Below are 15,069 nucleotides of genomic sequence, written 5' to 3'. Positions count from 1 at the left end.
CGGATACGACTGAGCGACTGAACTTAACTGAACTGAAGGTCCATTTTTATATATCGTTGAATTAGTATTCATTCACAACCTGTAAAATAGGTTTTGCTATTCTCAGTTTTACAAATGACAAAATAGATAATATTAAATCCCTCACCCAGATCACACAACTAGTAAGTAAGGAGTTTGGATTCAAACTCAAATCTTTCCACAGACCACACTGCCTATCTAAAACTGAGTTAGTACTGTTTCTTTTCATTTGCCAAGTGACATTTTCAGGGTACTAAGTACTGTACCAAGCAGAGTGACAACCAAGGGAGATCAACACAATTGAGCATGACAAGGACTGATGATAGCAGAATACACTAGGTGATACAAGGCATCCAAATCAGGGTTGTCAAGGAAGGCATACTGAAGAAAGTGATATTTGGGTTGACCCTTAAAGGATGGTAAAAGTTAGCCAAAAAGAAGCTAAGATGGAGGAATGTTCCAAGCAAAGGCATGAGCAAGGGCAAGATTGAGTTTCAGGGGTGGTAAGGAGAAGAAACAAAACCTGAGATGAGCAGAAGCCAGAAAATGTAGGGTTTTTACACCATGCTAAGGATCTGGATTTTGTTCTAAAGTCAATGAGGTTACAGAAAAATATATCAAGAATTGTATTTTAGAAAGAGTGAAGTGAAGGAAGAAAAGGATAGGACATTTGTTAAGAGATTTTTGCACTATTAAGGTGAAAAACGACAAATGCTAAACTAAATCAGTGTTAATACACAGAGGAGGGGAAATACCTGATTTGATATTCAGGAAGTAGAGGCATCTGGACAGAATTGCAACAGCCACACCAGTTTGCTTTTAAAGTCCCTTCATTGTGACAATTCTTTCTCACCTCAAGAACCTTTACACTTGCTCTTTCTTCTTCGCAGAACACTGCTAAATTATACCTTATGAAGATAAGTGGACGACAGAGGGTGAGATGGTTGAATGGCATCATTGACTAAACGGACATGAGTTTAACCAAGCTCAGGAAGATAGTGAAGGACAGGAAAGCCTGGCATGCTGCAGTTCATGGAGTCACAAAGTGCCTTCAGGCACCTCCTTCCTCAGGTTCATCTACACCTTCACTCACATTTTTCCAAAGTCTTATGTAGAAGCTCACCGTTTTCCTCTCCTGGAACTCAAGTTACATTTCCTTAGAGACTCATGGGTCCCCCCACCCACCATGTTACTTCTCCATGTCAGAAGAGAATTCTCACTTTGGGATAGGATCTGCCCATCTGGTATACTTCTGAAATTCCCGCCTGGGTAAATCCCGCCAGAACTAAATCTCAGCGGGGACCATCGGCTCCACACACCCGGAACACTGCCCGGCGCGGTCAACGCAGACAACTGTGAAAAGAAGCAAAGGTTCCTAACTGCAGCGGGTAAGAATTGGCCCGGAGCCTGGGCCTGGGACCCGGCGAGCAGGGGCGATGCAGCCCAGGGAACGATCGGGCCAGCACACCGCCTAGGGGCTGCCGGGGTTGCGGAGGGTGGGGAGCAGCCGTAGGCTGACAAGTGAGAAAGCCCTGCTTCGCGCCGGTCCCTCAGCTTAGCAGCGGGCGTGGGGACTCCAACCTCATTTCCGAATTTCTCTCCCTTTGCAATGAGCGCTTAACCTAAGGACAGCGGGAAGGCGCTGCGGAGAAGGGCTGCCAGGCCTGGAAACAGTGCCCACCACGGAGCGAGTCCCCGCTAGCACTGAGAAATCCTCGGAATCTGTGAAAAAACCACGATGAGAAGCAACGAACACGACCGTTTCCTTCCCAAACAGGTCTCAGAAACCCTAGAGTCGACGCTGAGAAAGAGCGGGAAAGCCAGCGCAGCCACCAATCTGTCCACCCATTGGCCAATCGCGCTGTCTTTCCAAAGGTCCGCCTCCCTTGCTCGCGGGCGATGTTCTCATCGGCTGATTTCCGCCAGCCTGCAGCTCTCATTGGTCAGCTCCTCCGTTCGTCAGGTTGGGCCTTGTAGACAGGCGGAGAACGGCGTTTGGCTCCGCCCCCAGTCGCGCACAGGCGCTTCTGTGTTGGAGTAGGAGGCTCCGCCTCCGCGTGCCGTGTGCAAAAACAAAACAGCCGTTAGGGAGGAGGGGCTGAGGGGCGGGGCTTTGTTAGAAGGAAGCGCGCGATTGGGCAGCAGCGGGGGTTCAAACGAGCAAGGCGAGCGGGCATTGGCCGAGGCAGCGCGAGGCGGGCCCCGGTTATTGTCCGGGCTCTGGCGGCCGCGGCGGCAACGGCGGTCGGTGCTGCACTAGCGGCGGCGGCGGCTCGGCGGGACCGAGGGCACGAGCGGCCGAGACCATGGTGAGGGCTGCGGGGCGGCCGGGAGGGCGGCGATGGTCGAGTGGCGCCGGTACCTGTTGAGGCGGCGGGCGTCAGGCGGCGACGACATCGGTGGGGCGGGCGTCAGGCGGCCAGGCTGCCAGCGGTCCCGGCCTCGCTCGCCGCGGCGCCGGCGCGAATCGAGGTGCGCGGGCTGAGGCCGGGTGTCCCTGAGCAGGACAACCCTCGCGGCTCCACGGCACCTCCGCTGCTACTGCGACTGACTTTGAGTCCTAAATTGTGCGTCGGTGACAAAAGTCCGGCTTTTTAGAAACGCGAATGGAGGGAACTGGGCTCCTTGTGAAGTTGAGAGGGAAAGGCGTTCGAGGGGGGCCGTGCCCCGCGCAGGAGTGAAGCAGCAAAGCCGAGGCGACGAGTGGTGTCCTCCCGAGCGCCCTCCGGAGACAGCCCTGCCCGGGGCTGAACCACAAACAGAAACTGTGGTTATTGTGACGTTCTCGCGTCTTAGATCTGGAGTCGACCTTGTGGATGGTAGCACCCGGGCTCTGTAACTTGTAGTTGTGCAGATAACGGAAGCGCTTTCACAGGCAGACTCTGGCATAGATTACATCTGCCCTGTAAACTGATTTGCTCGAGCCGACAGTTCTCGTGATGCTTCCTGATTTCAAAAGGTGTCACTCTTTTAATCTCTAGCAACCTACCATATATTGGTTGAATCTTTACCAGCAGCTAAAAATACATACACGTTCGCATGGCTAAAAATACAGGAGGCGTGGAGTTGTCATTCTCGTTTTGAAATTTTTAAACGTGGTGGGACGTGAACATGTGTCTGTTAAACAAATTTGCAGCTTGCTTGACATCCAGTTTGCAACTTTTTCTGAATGAAATATACTCCATTGGCATATTTTCTACCCGGAGATGCTTAGCCCAGGTTAATACTAACTCAGTTTTTAGAATAAAAACTTTTATCGTGCTTATATTTTGTTTCTCAGCAAACGTATTAAAATGATTGTGCGAAGTTGGGAGGGTGTGTATACAGACTTTGAGGAGGTTGTGAAAAGAAAATATTCATTTACTATGCAATTTTATATTCACAAGTTTAATTCCATAAAGTTTTGTTTTTCTTAAGCATAAAAAAATGTATCTGGACTCTCCAAGCCACGGAAATAGTCATTTAATTTACTGAGATTTTTAAAAACTGATTTCCTGCCTACTTCCTTAAAAAACAAATAGGTTAAACAGCAAACGTAATGGATTTGAAACAGTAGGGATAAAATTGCTTAAGTAAATTGGGAAACCTGAGGAGTTTTGCAGTTAATAACTTTTTACTGATAACTATGTATTTCATAATTCAGTCATAGAGAAATAATGATTATAGTTTTAGCCTCATGCACTATTTTAGATGTTTCTTATGTTTTACATCAGGGCAAATAGAGCTGAAAAGATTGATTTGAAGAATAAGTGAAAACACATGGTTACTTGAACTGACCTCAAAAATCCAAAGATGATGCAGTATCTTTTTCTTGTATAGCAGTATGGTCAGAAATTATTAAAAATATGTGAGGCATTCTTGTAGAAATCTAAAGAGTCCCAGTTTTCTTTGTTAAACTTAAATCAGTCTGTCTTGCTAGATTATTTAAGAAAGATACTAATTAGTTATTAATTTTTTGTTCCTGCTCCTAACACCTGCCGAGGCCTTTTATTTTTTTTCCTTGAATATAGATTTGAGAGAGAAAACATTGGCTCAGCTGAGACATGAGGTATGGGGCATACATAGTTGATTTTTAGTCTAAAAAATAAAGCATTACAAAGGGATATGCCATTTCTACTTCACAAATACCCTCAAACAACTGGCCAGTTTTGTAAACTGATTTTTTATTTTATTTTTTTAACAGACGAGAAATAGATTTAAATAGTAAAGTAGAGCAGTTCAAAAGGGAATGTTGGTTTCCTTCTCAAGTCATATCCTTAGTGTTCCCTCCCTAGCGGCAAATAACTTTTCTGGTGTGTTGTGTGACCTTCTAGAAATGTATGTTATACCCACACTCTGCAGTACCTCATTTTTACATAAACAAAAGCTCACTGCGCTTGTGCATACCTTGCCTTTTACACAAATATGTATTGTGATTTCTTCCATATCAGCACATCTCTATATAATTCATTTGTTGAAATGGCTGCATAATATTCCATTGCATTTATGTACTGTGTCCTATTTATGAACATTCAGGTTATTTCAGAAACATTTCTATCATTTGAAAGTGTTTTTTTTAACTCCTTAAGAATAAGTTTGAATGTCTTTTTCTTTTTTTTTTTTAACGCACGTAACAGTGACCGTTTTGCCGTTTTTTAAATGCCTGCCAAGGCATCTATTCTATCTTCCCAGCCTCTGGCAGCCACCTTATGCTTTCTGTTCCTGTAACTTTGACTAGGTAGCTCATGTTAAGTGGAATCAGACATATTGGTCCTTTGGCAACTGGCTTATTTCACTTAGCATCATGTCTTAGATTTATCCGTGCGGTAGCATGTATCAGAATTTCCTTCATTTTTACAGTATATACCACAATTTTCCATGATGGAAATTTAGGTTGTTTCTGCTTTTCAGCTGCTATTTATAATACTGCTGTGAATAAAATAGCAAATAGTAAAAAAAAAAAAGTATAAAAAATATGTTTGAGTCCCTGTTCTCAATTATTGAGTATGTGCCTAGAAGTGCTAGATCATAAGTTAATTGCGTGTTTAATTTTTTGAGGTTTTTTTTTTTTTTTTTTTTTTTTTTTTTTTTCTTAAGATGGTATTTTTTTCCTCTCAAAAAAGGTAAGTTCTGAATATTTCTATGGAAATGATAGATGCTCACATTTAAAAAAATTATTTTATTATGAACTATTTCTAACATAAGCGTTATATTGATGATGAATATTCTTCAGTCTGAAATTTGAAAAATATGTTCAAACTTTTAGAAATCTCATTTTAAATAAGTTTTGATCTCAGCTTTATATAATTTAATAAATGGCAATATGACATGTATATTTAAAATTGAAAGCAAAATTTTTTTTAACTACCTAAAATAAAACCAGAAGAAATTTTGTTTCCTAGATATTTTTGAAATAGCATTTTTGATTCTTCATCTGGAACTTTTTTCACTTAGGCTGGAGGCAAAGCTGGAAAGGACAGTGGAAAGGCCAAGGCCAAGGCAGTGTCTCGCTCACAGAGAGCTGGGCTACAGGTAACCAGTTCATTATTAAATTAATTTCTTAACAGTTGTAACTCGTGACTCAGATGTTTCTTTAATTACAAAAATGTACTATTGACCTTTGATAATGAAATTAATTGGTCAGAATATAAACCACAAAGCAACTGCCTTTTAATTTGTAGTCTCTTCTAAGCAACAACAAGTTAGGAAAACATCTTACGCAAATTTGGTGATTTTGCTGTCTTAAAATCTGTTATTTCTAGATTATAATTATGTTCCTAGTTCTTTTATAAACTATCATATTGAAGTGAGTATGCTGTGGCTTTTATTTTGAAGAAGGTGTTTGTAGTGGTATATCAGCTTTCAGGATGAAATAGAAGAATGGACTGTCCACTAGTCCTCTGAGTCTTTCCCTAATACCTTCAAATGTAGACTGAGTTATATATACTCAAGAACACTAGATAGTTTCAAATTTTCTATATATGAATTGCTGCAACTTTAATCCATAAACTCAAATTTTTCTGGATGAGTAAGAATTAATTGCCTACATGTAAGAGATATTTTTTAAACAGGAAAGTTTGAAGGCCAGACTATAAGGTGGTGATGGAAAATTTTTAAGGACGAAGATGACATGATTCGAATGGTACTGAAGGAAGTGGGGGGGACGAGAACTTACCCTTTATGGGTACTTTCTCTATTTTAGAACATCTTGCAAATATCAGTTAGAATTTATTCGAGGGAATTCCCTGGCAGTCCAGTGGTTAGGAATTGGTACTCTCACTGCAAAGAACCCAGATTTGATCCCTGGTCGAGGAACTAAGATCCTGCAAGCTGCATAGCCAAAAAAAAAAACCAAGTGGAATTTATTTGAAGTATCGTTACCTTGAAGTGGGAGATGGAAGACAGATTACAGGTTATTGCAGTGGTTTAGGAATAAGGGAACGCATACTTGAACTTGTGTGTTAGTTGCTTAGTCATGTCTGACTCTTTGCAACCCCATAGACTGTAGCCCACCAGGCCCCTCTGTCCATGGGATTCTCCAGGCAAGAACACTAGAGTGGGTTGCCATTTCCTTCTCCAAAAGGAACTATAGAAAGAAAGTGAAGTCGCTCAGTTGTGTCCGACTCCTTGCGACCCCATGGGCTGTAGCCTACCAGGCTACTCCATCCATGGAATTTTCCAGGCAAGAGTACTGGAGTGGGTTGCCGTTTCCTTCTCCAAGTTAAACTTGAGTGGGATGGAAAAGAATAGAAGGCATATGTATGCTCCTAAAAAATGAGAGGAGAGGTATAGGTTTGAGAGGAAGGTCAGAAGTTTCTCTAAGGGGAGTTTGTAGTAAGCAAGTTATGAAATAAAAATTTAAGTGGAATCATTTGGAAGTTCCACTAAAACATCCATGTGAAAATATCCAAAAGTTGTAGATTTGAGTCTAGCTTTCCAAGAGAAGTGATCACAAGAATTACAAATTTAAAATCACTTAAGTAAAATTGGTAGTTTGTGCTAAGGATGAGTTTCCTCAGTAGTGCTTGAGAAAAGAACAAAAAGACATTGGTGGACTCCTCACCATATTTGACATATCTGAGTCAATAAAAACTGAGGAGTAGTCAGAGTTAGTGTTAGAACTGTGTAATCGCTGTGGCCTAAGAAGAATGGTTTTCGAGGTCCTCTGTGTCAAACAACATGTTAATCACTGAGGATCTAAAAGGGAGTAAGGCATGGATTCTGGTCTTGGGGACCTTAGAATTAGGGAAGGAATGTAAATAGAACAGTCATGCATTTTCTTCTGAAGGATGCAATCTGGAAGTGGCTAACAGATTTGGTAATTAAAATGTTATTGCTGATCTTTAAGAATGGTGTTTAACAGAAGCCAAGTTTGGATTGGGAGAAAATGGGTGACAAGAAAGAGGTTTAAGTTTACTTCTAAATTTTGCCTTTGGAAAGGGATGTCTAGACTGTAACTAGAGGCAGTTGCTGTAGACTAGATGTGTAGAGACCTTTGAACTGTGCAGAAGGAAAGGAGCCAGCGAAAAGGAGGTGATTGAGTTGTTGAATGATGGAGCAGTAACAGGATGAGGAAGGTCCTTAGAGTCGGGGGAGTGGGGGTGGGTGTAGTCAGAGGCATAGACAAGTGGGATTAGGGTACTGTAGAAATGAGAAAGGACCTATTCTCAGAAAGTAGGAAGTCACAGTGTTGGTTTTCTTAACTGTCACGTTACCTCTTGAAATTGAGGAAGGAAGAATGAAGTTGGGGCCTAAAGAAGGTGGTAGAGGTTCATAGTCACATGAGCCTGTTATGTGAAGGAATTAAATAAATAGGAATACGGTTATTAGGCCCTGTGGAATGTGCAGTTGGTGACTATACTGCATAGTTTCTCTATTGTATAATGACTCCGTATTATGCAGGAATTAATTTGCAAAACCCTGAGTGGTTTTGTTTGTTTTTAAATTCTGTCTTCAGGGGGTGTAAAATTAGGCATGACCATTTGGGGCTAAGTACTAGGACATACTAACTTACAAGCCCAAAGAAGTGTTAATTGGTAAATAATTTTGGCTTCTAATAAGTGTAACCAAATTTTTTATCTTGATTTACTTTGTCATTCAGCTGTTCATTATGTTCAGTAATGTGATGTTAAAACTTTAGTGTTTCCCATTTGGATGCTGTCTCTTTCAGTTTCCTGTGGGCCGCATCCATAGACATTTGAAGACTCGTACCACGAGCCACGGAAGGGTCGGTGCCACTGCTGCAGTGTATAGTGCTGCGATTCTGGAGTACCTCACCGCTGAGGTTAGTGGTGAAAATAATTATGTGTTGGAATCCCAGAGTTGTCCTAGACATAAATGGCTGAAACCCATGGAATATGGGTTTGAAACAAAAAGACTCACTCTTGATTAGTTTCTTTTAATAGTGGTTTTTAGATGGATCTTATCAGCCAGTACTAGTGTCACACAACTTTGATGTGCTCACTTTTAAAGTTAGGACAATAAAGGACAGAAACGGTATGGACCTAACAGAAGCAAAAGATATTAAAAAGAGGTGTCAAGAATGCACAGAAGAACTATACAAAAAAGATCTTAATGACCCATATAACCACAATGGTGTGATCATTCACCTAGAGCCAGACATCCTGAAGTCAAGTGGGCCTTAGGAAGCATTACTATGAACAAAGCTAGTGGAGGTGATGGAATTCCAGCTGAGCTATTTCAAATCCTAAAAGAGGATGCTGTGAAAGTGCTGCACTCAATATGCCAGCAAATTTGGAAAACTGAGCAGTGGCCACAGGACTGGAAAAAGTCAGTTTTCATTCTAGTCCCAAAGAAAGGCAGTGCCGAAGAATGCTCAAACTACCGCACAATTGCACTCATCTCACACGCTAGCAAAGGAATGCTCAAAATTCTCCAAGCCAGGCTTCAACAAATACGTGAACTGTGAACTTCCAGATGTTCAAGCTGGATTTAGAAAAGGCAGAGGAACCAGAGATCAAATTGCCAACATCTGCTGGATCATAGAAAAAGCAAGAGCGTTCCAGAAAAACAGCTTCCTCTGTTTCATTGACTATGCTAAGTCTTTGTGTGGATCACAGCAAACTGTGGGAAATTCTTCAAGAGATGGGAGTACCAGACCATCTGACCTGCCTCCTGAGAAATCTGTATTCAGGTCAAGAAGCCACAGTTAGAACATACATGGAACAACGGACTGGTTCCAAAGTGGGAAAGGAGTACGTCAAGGCTGTATATTGTCACTCTGCTTATTTAATTTATATGCAGAGTACATCCTGTGAAATGCCTGACTGAAAGAAGCACAAGCTAGAGTCAAGATTGCCGGGAGAAATATCAATAACTTCAGATATGCAGATAACACCACCCTTATGGCAGAAAGAGAAGAACTAAAAAGCCTGTTAATGAAAGTGAAAGAGGAGAGTGAAAAGCTGGCTTAAAACTCAACATTCAAACTAAAATCATGATATCCGATCCCATCACTTCATGGTAAATAGTTGGAGAAACAATGGAAACAGTGAGAGACTTTATTTTGGGGGGCTCCAAAATCACTGCAGATGGTGACTACTGCAGCCATGAAATTAAAAGACGCTTATTCCTTGGAAGAAAAGCTATGACTAACCTAGACAGCATATTAAAAAGCAGAGACATTACTTTGCCAACAAAGGTTCACCTAGTCAAAACTGTGGTTTTTCCTGTAGTTGTGTATGTATGTGAGAGTTGGACCTTAAAGCTGAGCACCAACGAACTGATGCTTTTGAAGTGTGGTGTTGGAGAAGACTCTTGAGAGTCTCTTGGACTGCAAGGAGCAAGCCAGTCAATCCTAAAGGAAATCGATCCTGAATATTCATTGGAAGGACTGATGCTGCAACTCCAGTAGTTTGGCCACCTGATGTGAAGAACTGACTCATTGAAAAAGACCCTGTTGCTGGGAAAGATTGAAGGCGGGAGAAGGGGACAACAGAGAATGAGATGGTTTGATGGTATCACAGACTCAATGGACATGAGTTTGAGCAAGCTCCAGGAGTTGGTGATGGACAGGGAATCCTGGCATGCAGCAGTCCATGGAGTCGCAAAGATTTGGACATGACTGAGTGACTGAACTGTACCATCTGAGCTACCAGGGAAGCCTGAACTGAGGGTCAGTAATCCATATTTTTAAGTGACTTGACAAACAAGTATAAAATAATTTAAATACCATACTGTTAAGTAAACAAATTCTGGACTATGTATATAAGCAGTAAGTGATATTTGTGGACTTCACTGATGGTCTGTCCAGTGGTTAAGACTGCAGCCCCCTGCAGGGAGGTCTGATCCCAGGTCAGGAAAGATTCCCAAATGCTGCGCATCATGGCCAAAAAAAAAAGTAGTATTGTGAAGTTACAGGATAACGCTTAGTTAATAAAAATTTGAAGTGGGGTAAAGTTTTAACCAGTGTCATCATACATTTTTTTAATGTTATACTATATTATTAATTTGGCTGCACTGGATCTTCATTGCAGTATATAGGCTTCTCATTGCATTGGCTTCTTTTGTTGTGGAGCATGGGCTCTAGGGTGCACAATCTTCAGTAGTTACGGCACGTGAACTTGGTTGTTTCACAGCATATGGAATCTTTCCAGACCAGATATCAAACACATGTCCCTTGCATTGGCAGGTGGATTCTTCAGCACTGGACTGCCAAGGAAGTCCATCACAACTCTATTATAATGATATGATGACATGAAATTTGGTAAAAGACCTAATCAGTCCTGGTGCTCTGTGTGGTTATACACATAAAATGCTGTATCTTACCTCAGTTTGACTTTTCAGGAAATTAGATAAGTTATTTGGGCAAAAGTTGTTAATTCATGGACCATCACTTCCTCCATAGTAATCCTCCTAAAGAAAACAAAAGGGACATCATGAGCCTCCTTCAACTGCCTTCCAAATCAGGAGAGTAATTTGAGTAGCAAGCAAGTCAGGTGATAGAGTTAGCCAGTCTAGTAGAAGCAAGGGGAAGATTCTTACTTGGGAAAGACGTGCTTGGGAGCTAGGTTGAACGGTTTAGGTTTAACCTGTGTGTTAATTATCACTGCTGTCATTTCATTAACTTTACCAAATCATTTGTTTTCCCATTGGAGATTTAACATTACTTTAACATTGATAGTTTCAACTTTATTGTGTCACAAGGAGGATTTTTGTGTTGGTAACATTTTTGTTGGTACTAGTTAGGAGTCTTTCTCCTCTATCACTTTTATATCAGTTTTCATTAACATTTATTTAGCTGCAGGCTTTTCAGAAAGGTATGCATTTTGTTCACTCATGTGAAGATACAGGCTTCTGCTCCAGAATGTTCAAGTCCCATCTGAACTCCCATTTTCTTTATTCTTAGGAACTTTGATTACGACTTTTTAGGTTAAGATTAAATAATAAAACAAATATACACAATCTCACACACACACGCACACAAGCATGCATACATACATACGTAAGCAACACGTATCTTTCAATATCTTAAGTTTGGGGTTTTAGTCTTTAATAGAAGTAAAGGAAATACTGAAATCTAAGTTTGGAGGTAATTAACTTTTCAATGTTCACTTCACACCTAGGATCACTTGGAAAAGCTTTCAAAAGATGGTGGTGCCTGACCTCACCTCAGTCCACTCAGAGTTGCAGAGGAGTAGAGAGTACTGGTGGTTTTTAAAGCATACTGATTGCACCAGATGTATACCAAGGCTTTCCACCACTCTTACTTAAATCAGGAGCCTCTGTGGAGTTAGTTTTGTATTGTTTCCATCAAAAGTTTTATAGTACCAGTACAGTCTAGGAGGTGAAAAGAGAAATGCATTTTTATTGCCAGCTGGGACTTTGAAATTACTTTTGCTGAAAATTCCCATTATAGAATAAAGGGCTTCTGGCATACTGCCTACATATTATAAAGCCCAGCGGTGTTAGAAATTCTGAATAAGGAATTATCTTTATACTTTTAAACTTTTCTACAAGTCATAAGCAATAAATTCCAGCTGTTAAGGGCTATAAAAAATTAGACTACACAGGTATATTAAAATATAATCGTTTTCTAGATGTTCACAATTAGAATCTTGGTAAGGGATAACAGCACTTATTTCTTGCTATAGAAGTTGATTTTTGCTCAAGTTTCTAGTTATTTTGCAGAGAATTAATATAAAAGGACCAAATAAAATACTAAGAGTTCTGTAACCTTACTGTAGAAATTTGGAAACAAATTATTCTTGGTTTATTTATGTATCTTTTGTGTTTTATTTGTAGATGCTATAGTGATCTTTTAGCTATAATTGCAAGTCTAAACAGAATCCTTAAACACTTCACCCTTGTTTGATATGCTATCTCATGGATGCTTTGTAGGTGCTGGAGCTGGCAGGTAATGCATCCAAGGATCTCAAAGTTAAGCGGATCACTCCACGCCACTTGCAGCTTGCAATCCGTGGTGATGAAGAGTTGGATTCTCTTATCAAAGCTACCATAGCTGGGGGTGGTATGTATTATCTACTCTTCAACATAGACTGTTACTCGCCTTTATGACTAATACATAATTCAGATCAGTGATCCAGTACTGAGAACATAGAAAGTTAAATTCTGAAAGTGTTAAGTCTCTTACTATTCTAGGCTTCTTCTCATTATGATCTGAATAAATATTTCTTCTCCACATACAATGCTGTTTTTAAAAGGCAGTTCTTCAGCTAAATTTCGTAGATGAGATTTGAATCCAAGCATTTGAAATATTTCCTGTATCCTTTAAACTGTTTGAAAAAAATCATCTTGAGAAATTGCATAAGGTGATGCTCTTGAAAGTCAGACTGAGGGTAACTGAATGAGTCAGAATCAGTGAAGGTGAGATATAAGTTGGTGGTTCTTCATCCTTTTTGAATTATATTTGGAGAAATATAAAGCTTTCTCTTTATTTATATATTTATATATTTATTTATATTTTCAAGCTTTCTCTTGAAAGCTATGGTTACTCTTCTCAAAAAAAAAACCCATAAAATCACACCATTTTATGTACAGCTTTAGAGGGGGTTCCCAGACCCCAAGATGGAGATCCCTTGGTATAGATATTTAGGTAAACTTCATTCTAAGAGAAAAACAAATACCGTATATTAACACATATGTATGGAATCTAGAAAAATGTTACTGATAAGCCTATTTGCAGGGCAGGAATAAAGATTCAGACATAGAGAATGGATTTGTGAACACAGTGGGGGGAAGGAGAGCATGGGAAGAACTGAGAAAGTAACATTGACGTATACACACTACCACGTGTAAAATAGATAAGTAGCGGGAAACTGCTGTGTAGCACAGGGAACTCAGTTCCGGGCACTGTGATGACCTAGCGGAGTGGGAGGGAGACTCCAGAGGGAGGGGATATGTGTATACGTAGAGCTGATTCACACTGTGTACAGCAGAAACCAGCACGACGTTGTGAGGCAGTTATCCTTCAGTTTAAAAAAACCTTCATTCTTTGTGAATTGCTCTTTGGGATTGAGGACCTGAACTGATCAAGTTTTTCGGCTAATACAATTTCATTTCATTTCATTCCAGGAGTGATCCCTCACATCCACAAGTCTCTGATTGGAAAGAAGGGACAGCAGAAAACTGCTTAGAGAGTTGTTTTAACCAACCCTCTTCCTCCCTGTCATTGTACTGTAACGGGACAGAAGAAATAATGGGGTTATGTGGAATTTTTAAAACAGTTAAATGGAAAACCATAGACAATTACTGTAGACATGATAAAAGAAACATTTGTATGTTCTTAGACTCGAAGTTTGATAAAAGTACCTTTTCATGTGGCAACAGTTGTGTTGATTGGCTAGGTTTCTCCCATGTGTTTTATACAAAAATGGAATTGATAAAAACCATTTTTTAAAAAAAATAGCTTGTCTCAAAACTGTTCTGTTTGTGCTGTGTTGGAAATATTTTTCTCGTCCTTTGAAATTTTTAAAATTTTAAATTGGTTATATATTCAGAAAAATAAATTGGGAATCAACTTCTATCATGGTTGATACCATATTATATTGGATCTTAGATGCTACCTATTTGTAGTATGTAACAATTATTTTACATACCACTAAAGAAAAACTGCTAATTAAACCATGATATGTCATCAATTATAAGTTGCATCCAAATTTCAGAGATCTTAGAATATAAAAACATGTCTAAGAACTGATGAAATACAAGAGTGAAATTATTTGAATTACTTAATGAGCACTTACTATGTGGCAGGTTCTGCACTAAGTGCTTTACTGATGAAATTTTATTACCCCCATCTTAAAGGTATGGAGGCTGAGGCTCACAGAAGTTATATGGTTTGCTAGAAAACATTTATCTAGTAGGTAGAAAAAGGCAGAACTAGGATACAAACCTAGATTTGGCTGACTCCAGAACCCACACCCTTAAACCTAGAATTGAAGGTTATGAAAGCTGTCTGCTTTTGGCTTAAAATTCCAGCTTTTAGTGATCTTTTATTGGTACAGTAACATTCAGTAATTTGTACAATATTTTAAAAATTATTTTTGTCAGTTTCTAATCTAACTATTGTAAGATTTAAGTTAATGTACCAGTTAATGGTCCATCAGGAAATTATATTTTTTCTACCTGGAAGTCTTCATTGACAATGGAACTTCTTAAATGTTTTCTAATATAACAGTATCAGTACAAAATTCTCATTTTTAAAAACATTTTATAATGGAAATTTTCAAAAATAAAGAGAATAGTATGATGAACCCCCGTGTACTCATCCTCCAACTTCAGCAGTTATCCTGTGGTCAGTTTTGTTTTACCTATATCCCTTCTGAGCCCTCAAGTTAGTTGATTAGTTTGAATCCTGTTCCAGGGGTGATTAATTTTCCTATCTACATACTTAAGTATATGTTGCTAAAGAAGGGGTACTTTTTAGACTATAACTACAATACCATTATTTTAAGACAGCTAAGACTTAATAGCAAATATCCAGTCAGTATTCAAATATTCCTGATTGTTTCCTATTTTACAATTGGTTTGTTTGAATCAGGATCCATACACTATGTCGTCCATTTTACTGATTGCTCTTAAGTTTCTCTT

At 39.7% G+C, this 15,069-nt stretch overlaps 1 protein-coding gene across 1 annotated transcript; it reads left to right on the top strand.

Annotated features, from left to right (window-relative positions):
- Positions 1-2,218: 2,218 nt before the first annotated feature.
- On the top strand, positions 2,219-13,897 carry H2AZ2 (H2A.Z variant histone 2). The gene is made up of 5 exons (XM_020893288.2): positions 2,219-2,327; positions 5,452-5,529; positions 8,168-8,281; positions 12,358-12,487; positions 13,552-13,897. Exons 1-5 carry the CDS (start codon positions 2,325-2,327, stop codon positions 13,611-13,613), a joined length of 387 nt encoding a protein of 128 aa, XP_020748947.1. The 5' UTR covers positions 2,219-2,324; the 3' UTR covers positions 13,614-13,897.
- Positions 13,898-15,069: the final 1,172 nt, after the last annotated feature.

The sequence above is a fragment of the Odocoileus virginianus genome, chromosome 1 (assembly GCF_023699985.2).
Source record: "Odocoileus virginianus isolate 20LAN1187 ecotype Illinois chromosome 1, Ovbor_1.2, whole genome shotgun sequence".
Taxonomy (NCBI): domain Eukaryota; kingdom Metazoa; phylum Chordata; class Mammalia; order Artiodactyla; family Cervidae; genus Odocoileus; species Odocoileus virginianus.
This window is presented reverse-complemented; position numbering and strand designations above follow the sequence as displayed.